Source organism: Lissotriton helveticus, chromosome 3_1 (assembly GCF_964261635.1).
Source record: "Lissotriton helveticus chromosome 3_1, aLisHel1.1, whole genome shotgun sequence".
Lineage (NCBI taxonomy): Eukaryota > Metazoa > Chordata > Amphibia > Caudata > Salamandridae > Lissotriton > Lissotriton helveticus.
Window position 1 is genome coordinate 757,485,496 of NC_136061.1, and position 14,675 is coordinate 757,500,170.

The 14,675-nt window shown below is 44.7% G+C and overlaps 1 protein-coding gene across 4 annotated transcripts in view; it reads left to right on the forward strand.

Annotated features, from left to right (window-relative positions):
- The first annotated feature begins 87 nt into the window (after nucleotides 1-87).
- SBF2 (SET binding factor 2) overlaps nucleotides 88-14,675 on the forward strand; it is a 2,295,537-nt gene continuing 2,280,949 nt past the window's right edge. For all 4 annotated transcript variants that reach the window (XM_078680952.1, XM_078680953.1, XM_078680956.1 and 1 more), the window contains exon 1: nucleotides 88-236. In XM_078680952.1, coding sequence (XP_078537078.1) covers nucleotides 182-236 — 55 coding nt within the window. In that variant the 5' untranslated portion in view covers nucleotides 88-181. The remainder of the gene's footprint in view (nucleotides 237-14,675) is intronic.

Sequence of the window (14,675 nt, forward strand, 5' to 3'; positions counted from 1 at the left end):
CAATCTGCGCGGCGGCTGGTCTCGCGCCTGTGTTTGTAAACGCGCCCCGCCCTCACCGAAATCGAGGTCGCGGCTGTGCTGCGCATGCGCGGTGTTCCTCCAGTGTCAAACATGGCTGAGCTTGTGCCTCCGGGCGGACAATACTGATGTTTCCCGGGCGCCGCTAGTGACCCGCTGGACCATGGCCCGGCTGGCGGATTACTTCGTAGTAGTGGGCTTCGACCCTGACAAGACAGGTAAGAAAAACCTCGATGATAGCCACAGGGAGCATAGGTCCCATCCATGGCAGGTCGGGCTATTGCAGCCGCAACTGATGGTCAGCGGGTGTTTTCGAGGGGGTCTCGCCGGCTGATACCCTAGGTCTAGCCATGGGCACATTCTAGCGCTCACTTAGCTCCGGAGGCCACTCTGCACCAGGGCCTGTCTTGCCGATACTGTGATTGTGCACAAGTTTCCCAGTAACGGGGCATGTCACATCCTGAGTGACGTAGCGGGACCCCGAGCCGGGAGAATAGCTTCTGTCAGCCGCAGCAGGAAGAGCCAGGACTGCGCTGGAGACTGTGTGTAGTCCATGTACAGGGAACGCCGTAATCAACCCCTAACTTGAAATCTCTGAACCCTGTTGCAAAGCACTGACTGGCCCCCGATCCACTCGACACGCCCCCTAACAATGCACAGCCGCTCCTCTAGTGGCTCAACCCCTCTCATTATGTTTGCTCCCTTTGGTAATGTAGGCCATCTCTTTGGAATTCCCTACCCATTAATACCCCGTGGCACTCCATTAGCTAATCCATGGCATGACGCCCCCACGAGTTGACACACGCTGCCTTTTGGAATGCCACTCCTCTTAAAAGCCCCTTTAACCACGCCACTCGTTACAGGATTATATTCTCTGCTTCCTGGTATTATGCCTGATGGGGCACACTTCTTGCATTGAATTTGCGGCTACATGGCATGATGACACTTGACAGCATTTGCTGTCTAATTGCATGATCTCTCTCTCTCTTTCTCTCTCTGAGCAAGCATTTGTTGTTTCACAGAGACATTCTGACTCTCTCGGTTGACAATTGCTGCTTGCCTTTCTTATTCAGTGCTTGACACTCCCGTCACTAAAATTGCGTGTGTTTGAAGTATCATCTTGTGGTAGACCGTTTGCAGTCTCGTGTCTTGGCAAAATATTTCATGCCCTTAGAATTCTCTTCAGCTCTGGATTGATATTTGGTGCTTCATCGAATGTTACGTAACCAGACCTCTTGATTACACCAGACATGTCACATTCACAGTTATACTTCTAAAGCGCTGTGTCTTGAGAGACCCATAGCATTCCTATTTATCTATTTAAGGTCATGGAACACACTGACTTTGTCTTTATCCTCCCCATTGCACTTGGAAATCAGAGATCTGCCAGTAGTTCAAAACGCAATCAAACACATTTAATGTCTAAATGGGAAAATATAATATCCCTTCTGTAATACACTTGGCACCGAAGAATTTAAAGAGGGAGCATATTTCATTAAAAAAAATGGTGCAACTAGTTATACAAATATGTTTAGTTGTTAGACAGTGGCTTGTCAATCAGATCAATTTTACTTTCAGCTATAACATATTCTTATAATCCAATGCATTACGTTTCAGTTTTTGTGTTTACATATCATTAATAAATTCATGATAAGGCTTGCTAATGGTATCATTTGAAAATGTGTGAGGAAATCATGTCAACTCATTGTCAGAGTCTTCTCTTGAGAAGGTCCTTTGTTCATTCTCGCAGTCACCCTTCACCAGAAAAAACCTAAACACCTGCACTCAAGCTTCAAGAATATTCGGCTACAACTGCCATAATAACAAGCAGAAATAAGATGCTCAATCATAATTATTGTCCAGCCTGGAAAGATACTACCTGACTGTTGTGTTACGTTTGAGATGAATGCAACACACAGAACAGTCAGTGCAATTCACCTGTCCATGTGATGTGGAGAGTCTCTAACCACTGGTCTCATCCTAATTTTCGGTTACTGCCCAAACGTTTATTCTCACCCAGGATTTACATGGGTGTTACTCTATGGTGGTTAACTGTTTTAAGTATAGTGCCAGAGCCTACTGTTCCTCCAGGAGCGTCCAGGAACGTGATACTATATGCCTTTCATGGTGCATTACCTCGAAAATAAATACAAGTGCAGAGCATAACTGAAAGTTTACATTGCAAGGGAACGGATTGTCAGTATTAAAATGGGAGTAGTGAAGGCAACAAAGATGGTCCTGGACCCATTTTTAGAGGGCATTTGCTGGTGCTTTGATTGGAAGAAGGAAAGAAGTATTACAAAAAAATAGAAAACATGGAAAATGTTCACGTATAAATTGTTCTAACTCAAGAATTTATACACCGAACTTGGCCGAGGCAGGTAATAATACTAGTAAAAAGCAAATCAGGCCTACATTGATTCAAGCATGGCAGTCATTTAAATGCTTGACCCAAATGAGAAATTTGTTTTCGACCCAGTGGTGCGATCTGATTGTTCATGTCAAAAGAATGGCATATTTCTACTTTGTTGTCACCTAAGGTTGTGTACTTTGTTGTGACCTAGGGATGTGTGTTTATTTTTGTTATTTGCTTCATATATGGACCATAGTAAAAATGAATAAGTAATCAAGACATGTAGGTCAACTGCCATCTTCCACCAAATGTTAAAGAAAATGTGTTTCTGTTAAATAAATGGTAATATATGTACAGCATTAAGTTTATGCTCAGGATCCAACATGGTGATCTTGTTCCCAGTCCTGGTACCTATTAGTGTTCACAATGCCTGAAGGTGTGTACTGTTACTGCTATATCGTGCATTCTCTATGGCCTCATCAGTTGTCCAACAAAATATTTCTAACCTATTAAAAATGAAGCAACTTTTGCCTTTTCACTGGACACTGTTTACTTATGACGTGGACATTTTAAAAGAATTCATTTGTAGACATGAGTCTGATTGAGTTAAAAGTATTAGAACTGTATTGGTTATCATTCAATGGTCCCGTCTAATATTAAGGACAGAGAAGCATGGATATTTAAAAATAAGTCTTCTATTTAGTTATGTTATGTCACTAGAAGAAACGAGACCGGCAATACATTTTTATAAGGCTTTGCAGGATACATTAATTCCAAAGTAGAAAGTTATATTTAGTTGGAGAAAATAACTTTTTGCCACTGTACGCCAGAACCGCCAACACAAATATATATTGCTACAAAAATATTGTAGCCAGAATATCGACTACCAAAATATCTTGATGGTAAGTATGTAGAGCTTAGTGTAGATTTACTATTTATAACTCCACATCTGTGTACCTTGTGTTTTGTAGATATTCTGGCTACAATATTTTTGTAGAACAAATATTTCAGACTCGATGTTCTGGTAGTATATATATTTGTACATGCTGTTGAAAAGGTGTGTGAAATAGTAGAGTATGATATAAGAGAAAATATTTACTTAAATATTTGGGGAAACTATGTACTGCCTCTGCTCTTGTTTGATATAGACCAGAAGGAACAGCATGATGATTGACAATATAGGTATAAAAAAGGGGTGGAAAGGAGCCAATTGTGGCATATGTCTCAAAAGTTTAAGAGTTTTGAGGTATCCTAATGAAAGTTCTCTGTCATATATAGAAAGCATGGTCTGTGTGTGGACAGCGTACTGTTTCAGAATGTACATTTGCGGCACCCAGTGTAAACTACACAGGGGCCATAAAAGCCTCCTGTGAAAATCAAACCCATGCACAAAACACTGCAGTGTTACTTAGTTATGGTGATTCAAGGGGTATGGCCTAAGTGATTGAGGGTTTGACTTAAAACATGTCAACTATAATTTTGTGCTTTACACAGCATGTTGACTGAACAGCATTTAGTGCCTCTTAGTGAGTTTTCTGGTATTCGGTTCATGCATATCATACAACAACAAACACATGCCTAAAAGAAGCGAGGCCTATTGGCCTAATGAGTGCTAATTAGCAATTTGTGCAGGTTAACAACAATGATTGTGTTGTAAATAATTAGAATGTCCAGAATTATGTGCGCACTGTTGAGAGGCTAAGGATTGGATGAACTTTTAACATGAACATTGTTATGGCCCACATATTCACTTCCTTCTGCCTTTGCTCCAGAGCTTTCATTCTTGCCCCATTATGAACATCCTCCCACAACCAGAACTCACACGGACACCTAGATGCGACTCAGCTCACATGTACTTTAAAAGCATTGCTCAGCCTTCTAGAGCCAATATCTCAAATTACAATACAACATTCCTCTAAAGCTAAGAGAATATACAAATGTTAAAAAAATTCATAGTCTGTACTTGCATAACGTATGAAACGCAGATACAGTAGCATATTGTTAAAACAGTTGGCAAAGTCAATAGGTCCTAAATGCGATACCTATTGGGTTTGCCGATGCTTGTTTAAATAGACTAATTATGAAGGATCAGTTTTTGTACTTGCTCCACGGAACAAGGATCACGTTCTGCATCAGTACACGTTGGTTGTTTATCATGGATGTTTGGAGAACAGTTTTTTTATTTCTTTCCTGCTCTTGTTACACTGTGGATGGTGTTCAGCTTCTGTGCCCCAATTTTATCGCATCTTCGCTTTTCCCCTTTGTGTGAGAGCACTCCAAACGAGCTCTGACTGCAGTTTCAGTGAATAGGGCAATAAATCGTGTGGAACTTTGGCCCTTCATCATTTTAGCGCTCCATCTACGTTTCGTTGCTGACCATGTCACCTCCTGCAGCCCGTTGCTCCGGAGCACTGCTGCTCCCCACCCTGTATCTCCGCAAACTGGTCCTTATTCACGCTGATGCCATACAGTCTTTCACAGCATGCTGGCCGAACATATATGGCGTAACTAAAATCAAGGTGAATTAGTCTTCTTTTTATTTTCTTTGCGCACATGTACGTCATCACACTGCCGTTTTATACAAACATGGGTTAACTACCTATTAACTGAGTAGAAAGTACCGGATGTAGACCGAAGTGGGTAAGTACTATTCTATGTAGCTAACCCAGCTTTTATTTTAACCACGTTTATTTTTTAAACCAGTTTTATGTTCATGCATTATGCTTGTTGAACTCAAACTTATCAGTAATTTTCACCTAGCTGCAACAGTAGAAAATAGCAACGGGAAATCACAGCCTGGTGTAGATGGGTGATGAGTTTCAACTCTTCCGTTTCCCACATGCACGAAGCAGAGCAGAGGACAGCTGCGTTGATGAGGTGTTTTAAAATTAGAAAGCTTGTAGCTCCATTCCCCTGGTTAGAATACTCCACACCAAATGAGGCCTGGGTGTCGTTCACAGAGTTCTCCTCCACGGAACTCAGCGAAGTGCTGCAAAAACTCAGCCGCCATTGCTCATTGGAGTTCCACCAGTGACAGAGCCTGTTAAATTGTGCTGCTCGCAATGATTTTTAGCGCCTGGAGTTTGTCCTGCACTGTAAAATCAGTGCGAACATCACTACACGACGTGCCAGAGGACGCTGATGCTTTCTGCCTCTCGAGTAGACATTCTATTCAAGCAGCAGCTTCCCCAACGCAAGCGGCGGATTTCTCAACGCGAGCAGTCGTGACCTGCAGCGACCGTCCTCATTGAGAAAGCTCGCTTGGAAGAGGTGTAGCACGCAATTTTTTCTTGCGAGCGCTCTCCAACTTAATGTTGGCATGCCACTTTAGAGAAAAAAGTCCGCTCCGCGTCACTTTGAGGAGTTTTGCAGAGCTTTAAAATTCTGCTCTAATTATTTTAGGATTTCCTTACAACCAGTAAGTTAAGGAAAATTCCCTACCAAATTAAGGATAAAAACAATCAAGAAATGCCAATGCCAGGCTTGAGAAAGATACTGTATTTGTATATTTGGTCCCTCTTACAGAAAAGTAGATGTAGGCCTTTGCCCATCATGAAACTGATGATTACACATTCTCTTTGAAGCTTGGCCATAAATACTATCACTATTAAAACAAGCATTGGCTTGTTTGGAGAACAGTTTTATTTCTTTCCTGCTTGTAACTCTATAGTGATAATTGAAGTACTTTGCTTTGCTGCACACAATAGGGCAACAACATAGAAATAAGCCCTGGCAACGCTAACGGATCTGGTTTTAAAGGGGTGTTTTACAGTAGCAGGTAGATAGCATGGGAACGTATATTTATTTGTATTGAAACAAAGAACTGTTGAATAATCTTGGTGTAGGTTAAAAAGTCAAGTGTCAGTTACACTGTCAAGTCCGACCTAAAAATGAATGTAGGTTAATGACTGCTCCCGCAAGACAAAACCAGCATTAATTATCTAGTTAGCTAAGACACTTCAATAGCATTACAGTGTTTTGTGTGTGCCCTTGAAAGTTCCAGCTCGGGGTACTAAATAAATAAAATGATCACAGCTGTGTAGATGGCATGCACGTTTTTTGGAGAAGCACACAACTTCTGCACAATCAAAACGTACTCCTGGCTCCCAACATGTGGGCGGAGCCAAAGTCGCTGGTGAGTCGCACATAATTTTCTGGCGACAGCAGCCCAGTTAAGCCAGACCATAAAAAGGAGAGGAAAGTTTGAGAGGGGAGGTTTGGGGGTTCACAGTAGCCAGACAGGCTTGTAATGATTCAGAGAGGAGGGATGGGACAAAGGTTGAAAAGAGGATTTTTTTATAACAGAAAACTAAAATTAACTTATACATATATGCAAATGCCACTTGGTCTGGTTTTATTGGCTGGATAAAACCCCTATAAATAAATATCTATATGTGCATAGAAGCAGCAATATTTACGTGGTATGATGTGCCCATTTATCTTGCGGTGAAGTAGGTATTTTTTTTAATATTTCCCAAAGTTTTAGTAGGTTGCATTGACTCATCTATATGTACACGGAAGCAACAATTATGACATTGTCTTATTTACACATGTATGTGTTAAAGACTGAGTGAACTTTGGCCTCCAGAACTTACCTAGAGATTATTCTACAACACTAGAAAACAAGGGCAGAGAAGGTAACTGAACAGAGTGAAAAAAAGACAGAAAGGCTATAAAGAATGAAGAAGATTGAAGCGCTGAAAGGAAAAGGGAAAAGCAAGAGACAATGGATAAAGAGCAAATAAACAGGCGGGGAGTCCGCCAAGGGTGTGTGCTGACCCCCACGCTTTTTTCATTGTTTGTCAATGATATCCCAGCTCACTTAGAAGAATGTAACAATGATTCACCTAAGTTGAATGGAGTTAGGGTCCCCGCACTCTTATTCGCGGACGATACTATCCTGATCTCACAGACGCCCAATGGTCTACAAACCCTTCTAAGCACATTTCAACTTTATTGTAACAAGAAAGGCCTAGAGATAAATACGAAAAAACTAAGTGTATGGCCCTAAATCCTCACAAATCATTCAAGGGGAACTTTTTTTTAAACAATCAAAAACTGGAACTTGTGTCTAATTTTACTTATCTGGGTGTTTCCTTAGATTCAAAGAATTCATGGAAACCCCAAATTGAAAAAAGTAAAACTATCCTGACCCAGAATTCCTTCCCAATATAAAGAAACAAGGGGCGAGCCTTAGTAAATCAATATCACCAGCACTAGAAGTGTTTACATTTAAGGCCCAGTCTGCAGCACTATATGGCGCAGAAATTTGGGGCCCAAAAGCTGGAAATCTTTTTATAAAAAGCGAAAACAACTTCTATAGAAGTATTTTAAGACTACCTAAGCGTATCCCACTTTTACCGTTACTATTAGACTTAAGCACGAAACGTACAGACCACTTAGCAATTCTACGTCCACTTTCTTACCGGGTGAGACTCTGGTGTACACACGAACTCGGAGATTATAGAGATGGCCTCCTAGAATTAAAGAGTCTGGACCTATACAATTCGAACCCTTGGCTGAAACACATCAAAATTTGGCTCTGTAGAATTGGGTTGTCTCATTTTTGGGAAGATCCTTTATGTCTGACACACAGTTGTAGGAAAACAACATTTTGGGCTTATACAGCATGTAATCTGCCAAATAGTCATACAGGTGGTTCCATTACAAGTAGTTTTCTGGCATTCAAGGACTTCCCATATTTTGAGGACTTTCTGGATGAGGTCCGACCACCTCTGGCAAAAAGCCTAAACTTGAAATTCAGATATGGAATGCTCAAAACTAATGTAATGTTAGCAAGCTGGTCCGGGGCGCGGCTACGGCGCTGAGCGGAATGGCTGCCTCATGAGGGAGCTCCGCGCGCCGGGATCTTACAGCGGACAAATTCCATCCTTTCACCCCGCTGAAAACAGGCCGCTGACGTGCCTAGGAGGCCTGGGAGGGCAACGGAGCAAAATGAGCCAATGAAAACGTTGGGACGCCGTGCCTTTGCTTGATGCCTTGAAGATTACGGGTGTGTGAGCGAAAGACAAGATGGCGGCGCCGCGCTCGGAGCAGTGAGTGCGTCTTACGAACCTGCCTTGGGGGAGTTGTGGACCTGGCAGGCGGACACTGGAAGGCGGGGGACGGGACTGCGGACTAGCTCTGACCCGTGGAGACTTGGCTGTGTGGTGAGAGGCCGGGAGGCGCTGGTCGGCTGAAGGGGCAATACGGAGCTGAGGGCCAGGAGCGAGCCAGTGGAGGTCCCGGCCCGGGTCGGCAGCGGTGCTGCAGGCGGCTGGTGGAGGGGGCTGCTGTGTGGAGTGACGTTGAGGGCCCGCTCCTGCCTCGCTGCGGACACGAGGAGGTGGACACAGAACAATCTGGCACAAAACTGAGGCTGGTGAGTGGGGCGCTAGCTGTGACCGGGCCTGCTGGGGCTGGTGGCATGGGGCTGACGGGGGCATACTGCCCGAATAGGCGGTGGCACCTGGCGGGTCCCGCGCGGCGGAGCCTTTAGGGGTTGAGGTTAGGCTGGCGCTACTTGCGATGCCTGAAGGGGTTCTGCGTTGCTCGCGGGAACTGTGGGGCACTGCTGGTTGGCTACATTGCTGAGTCCCTGAACCGGCTTAGGTCGGGGGCTAGTGGGTGGCTGTAGGTGAGGGCCCGGCAGGGACATTGGGCGGTGGGGAGCCTGGATGGCGTTGTGGGTGACCGCAGCTGGGGTGTATTAAGACAGCCGGACGGCGAGTAGTGGCCCCCTCCATTTCTGTACCATGCCGCGGTGACCCGAGGCTAGCAGCGTCAATCATCTGAGCGGCCTTGGAGGCGCAGTAGGGTGGAAGAGGCGAGACACAGTGTGTAATCACGGCAGAGGACTGAGGGCCGCCGCATTACCAGGACCCACGCACTAATCAGTGTACGTGAAGGTGTAGGAAGTGTCGGACTATTGGAGCAGACCACGTGGCGCCATGGGCAAGTCCGAGCCCAGACAGGCCAAGCTAACTTTTGAAAACAAAAGGCTCACACGAACGGGGGATGGTCTGCATGAGCAGGGCGGGGCTGGAGGTGCAGCATCCACGCCAGATGAAACGGAGGAAGACACCCGCATGATACTCCTTGAGCTGCGAGCGGGTATGAAATCCATAGACAGTAAAATTGATGCACTGGCGACCGCCCTGGACATGGTAAAAAAAAAGGTGGACAAACATGAAAAACGATTAGATGTGCTGGAGAACAGGGTGTCCGATGGTCATGACACGCAGGCAGAGACCCGCACGCAGCTCCTCCAAATGGAAAAGATCCTGGAAGTGATCAGTGCGAAAAACGAAGATTTAGAAGTGCGATCTAGGCGTAATAACGTGCGAATTCTTGGCCTGTCGGAGACTACACCTATCTCCAAGATGGAGCCTTTCATCGATGGCATGCTGCGTGAACTTTTTGGGACCGCTCTGTCCAGCATGATGATTGTGGAGAGGGCTCACAGGTCCTTGGGGCCCAGAACGAAACCGGGTGCGCCTCCGAGGCCGATCATCGCCAGGCTACTTAATTATGCAGACCGTGACTCTGTCCTGAGGGAGGCGAGAGCAAAGGAACCAGTGGTGTATAAGGGCGATACACTGTCCTTCTTCCCGGACTACACTCCGAAGGTTCAGGCGGCGCGCCGCGAATTTGTCCCGGCGAAAAAGCTGCTTCTGGAGGCGATGGTGCCATATGCTATGCTCTATCCCGCAAAACTGAAAATATCTCATGAGGAACAGTCACATTTCTTTACAGATGCTAAGTCTGTGTTGAAATTCACGAAACACATCTGTAAGGTCAAGCCAAAGGAACAAAGGACAATTGTGGAGCAGTCGGCTTCCGGACTGGATGACGCAGACTGCTGTACTGTGCAAATAACTCATGATTATATTGCTGAGCCTCTCACTTTTACCAATAGGAGCGAAGCGCGTTTGATCAGGCTGGTTTGCTGGATTGAGGCGGGCGGGAGTTTCTGTTCTAATTGTTGCTCTCTCGGGGACCCAGGGCGGGCGGTGCACTGTTCACTGTTGAAAATTTGAAAACGATTCAGCGGTACTATGATAAAAATAGTCCCGCGGCCGCACTACGGTGCGTGTACATGCTGCTGTGCTTCTTCCCCCATTGGGTATTACCTGAATGGTTGCTGTAAGAAGGGTGAAGGGGGGGGGGGGGGGCTGGTCTCGACCTGATTGGGAGGTTGGAGTGGGTGGCGGGGGGGATGGTGGGTTCTTTGTGGTTTTTGTGTGTGTTGGATTTTTTTTGTACACTGAGAACGATCACAAATGCGAAAGGTTGTATTTCCCATGTAAGCCAGTGATGTTGCTCTGCGATTGCTTGGGTGATCTCCCGGGGGGCTCCCCGACACGAACTGAGATTATTGCGACAAGGAATGTCTAATGGCTGACAACTGTGTAATGTTAACTTGGAATGTCCTTGGCCTCAACTCCCCTAAGAAGGGAAGGCAGGTGGCAGCGTACCTGAACAGACATGGGGTACAAGTGGCGTTGTTACAGGAGACACACTTGGCGACTTCGTGCTGAGGCACTTCTGGATCCTATTTATGACAAGACCATACACGATGCTATAGTGCAATATTTTATGTTGGATGAGGGCACGGTAGATCAGGCTGCGATGCTGTGGGAGGCCTTCAAGGTCACCATCAGAGGGACATGTATCGGTACGGCAGCAGGCATACTTCGGGATATAAGAACGCAACTGCAGCAACTTGAATCCGACATGCGGGATCTGGAACGTGATTATGCTGCCCGACCTGAGCTGTCTAAAATGGCTAAACTGCGGGGACTGATGGTAGAATATGATGCACAGGCGGAGGCAGAGATAAAATATATTTATCGCAGGTATGGGGCCCGAAGATATGGTGAGGCAGGCAGGCCGGGACGGACGCTAGCATTCAAAATAAAAACGAAATTGAAGCAGCAGCGGGTGGACAGGATAGTGAATGAAGCGGGAGCTGAGCATTATACTCCAGAAGCTATAACGGAACAATTTCTTAAATTTTATGCGGATTTGTATAACACGCAAAGTACGCTGACTACCGAGGACTTTCAGTACTTGGAAGACATCGCGTGCGCCTGGTTGACAGACGTGCAGCGTCAGTATTTATGCCTCCCAATAGATGAGCAAGACATTAAATTGGCAATAGCGGCGTTGGCTAATGGTAAAGCACCGGGCCTGGATGGGCTGCCGGTTGAGTTCTACAAGAAATATGCCGATCTCCTCGCACCGCATCTACTGGTAGTGTATGCAGAAGCAAACGAAACTGGGATACTACCCCCCCCCGTCACTGAGAGAGGCACTCATAGTCACATTGTTGAAAAAAGATAAGCCCCCGGAGCGCTGGGACTCCTATCGCCCGTTGTCTTTGATTAAAGCGATGCCAAAATTTTGGCCAATATCATAGCCCTCCGCTTGCAGATCGCATCACTCTTATCAAAATGGTGGTGCTGCCTCGTTTTCTTTACTTGTTACCGAACGTGCCCATAGTGCTAAATCAGGCATTTTTCAAGACGCTTCGCGGACATCTGCTTCGGTTGGTGTGGGGAGGGAAGACGGCGAGAGTGCAGTGGTCGGTTCTTACCAGGGGGTATGAGCGTGGTGGATTCGCAGCCCCAGACCTCTATACATACTACTTAAGTGCCCAATCTCAATATTTATATTACTGGTATAGACCGCATGCCTACACGCCGCATGTCGCGGTGGAGGAGGGGGATGCTGCCCAGGTCCCCTTGCATAGTGTAGTAACATATGGTTCGCGCAGTACCCCGAAATCGGAAATAAATGCGATCGACGCTACGATATCGGCATGGCATCGCATAGGGAAATTGGCCCAAAAGCTACCGTTGTACGCACCGGATCTGCGCCTCGAATATCATGCGCATTTGTCGGTCACACGTGAGGTCCAGTCTATGAGGTTGCTGAAGGAGGTAGGCATTACTCGCATGAGGGATGTATACCCAAACGGCACGTTTATCGAGCAGGAAGACTTAAGTCACATCGAGAACCAGTCACTTTTATTCCGCTTTGCGATTCATCGTTTGCGGGGAGCAGCCCAGGAGCATTATACCACTTTCCCGGATGAGCCTTCGGCGCTAGCATCTTTGCAATTTGTTCTAACTGCACCTACTAATAAGAAACTAATTTCTAAGATATATACATTTATCAAAGACGAAACAGTGTTGGATGTGGACAAAAGCTTGATCAAGTGGAATACTTGTCTGAATGTTGACATATCTGAGGATAATTGGAAGCATATTTGTGGCTTGACTGGGACACTGCATGAATGGTAACCTTAAGATCATTCATTTCAAGTATATACATCAAGTATACTACACTCTGGCGCGATTGCATGCATATGGCTTGCGTGAGACGGCGAGGTGTGACAGATGCGGACAGGATGACGCGGACTTTCTGCATTTGGCGTGGAACTGCCGGCCGGTGGCTGCTTTTTGGGATGAGGTGGTGTGTAGATTGCGTGAGATGGTTGAGGTGGACCTTCCGTGTACGCCACTGGTGTGTCTTCTCTGTTGCGTGCCACATATTAAAGGGACGACTGGTAAATTTGTGCGATTAGCGTTGCTCATGGCTGCAAGGAGGGTAGCGATCACGAGGGGAAGGGGTAAGCGACCCGTCCTCAAGGCCTGGCTAGCAGATCTGGTATATTGTCGAGATAGCCTCACCGTGTATGTGGAGGAGATGCCCCTGTCGTCTAGACCGAGGGATATCTGGGAGCCACTACGATTGTATCTGCTAACGCACTCTGAGCAGGGGTCTGATTGACTCGGAGCAGGGAGGGAGCTGCATTGTAGCGTGTTCGAGGCTGGGGGCCTGTCAATGGTAATGGAACGTAGGATGTAAGAGCATATTGTTAGCTGAGCGCATAGTGATTGATCTTTGGAAACGCATCTGAACTGTGATCGAATTTGTTTTTCTCTGTTTAAATTCTTTTATTATGTTTTTCATTTATGGTCTTGTCAACACAGGGTTTTTCTTTTTATTTGCTCTTTTCTTTTTGTATCTGCCTGGATTTTTACTGGATTGTTAACACACTGTTGAGCTTAATTGCATATATAGAAATTGTATCTACGGTGGGACAGTTGCTGTGGAAACTTCTGTGAATTCTATATCGTGTCCTAATGAGGCGACATGGATGTGGACGTTGTCCTCTTTCTTTTGGTGTCATTGTTATCATTTGCAAAAGACAAATAAAAAAAAAAATGTTAGCAAGCTGGTCCACGACGGTGGGGCCTCCAAAAAGTAAGAAGTGTATGTGCTGTCAGTCCAGTCCTAAAGAGGATGATAATCATATCCTGTTTTTTTGTGCTGCATATTTATTAGCAAGAAAAAGATGGATTAAGCCACTGTGCTTTGCCATGGGTATACGCTCCTATGTCGAAGCATATAGGATTATTAAAACAGACTCTAGACAAGTGGTTGTCTTGTGTGTTAGTAGATTTCTATTGTCAGCATGCTATACTCGTAAAAAATTGGATTTGGACTTATAAATGGCTAGTTCTGTGTGCTTTAATTTTGTACTGGATAAGGTTGTTCTGATTATCTATTGGTTGTATATTAATAAATTGCTCCTGGGAATTTAAATTATTGGATATGTATAAATTGTTTTTAAACAAAAGTTTTATATATATCTTCTTAATTAAATTATGGATTTCATTGTATTTCTGCAAATCCCCGTCCAACATTATGTAAACTATTTATTCCTTTATTGTGACATGTATTTTTTGTTTTATGCATCTTTTATGGCCATAATGTGCCGAAATAAAGATTATTGAAATGAAAATGAAAATAAACAGGCAAAACCAGAGAAAAAATAAGGTAAAACAAAAGGGAAGAAAGACTAAGAAACAAATAGTTAATTAAAAAGAGGCTGCAGACAAAAAGAAAGGGTGGGGAAAAAGCAACAAGAGAAAAGACAGTAAGAGGTAGAGAGAAAAAAGAGAATTGTACATGGTAAATGGAGTTAAAAAAATATAGTTGGAGAAAAATGGGAAACTGGTGGAGAAGATAGAAAGAGAAGAATAAGTATAAGCAAGGAGTTACCTTGATTAATACTATACAAGGTGATAAGTTGAACAAAAATAGATACCCTTACCTATTTTTGAAAAAGAATTGTTAGGTATGACATGATGAACCCTAATACGATAAACATCCAGACCAGTCCTGAAAAAATTAACAGACAGTGGTGAAATAAATAAGCAATTTCTTCGGGACCTAAACAAGAATATTCTGCTCACACTTCCAGTCCTACTTGCTACACAATATAGCATTG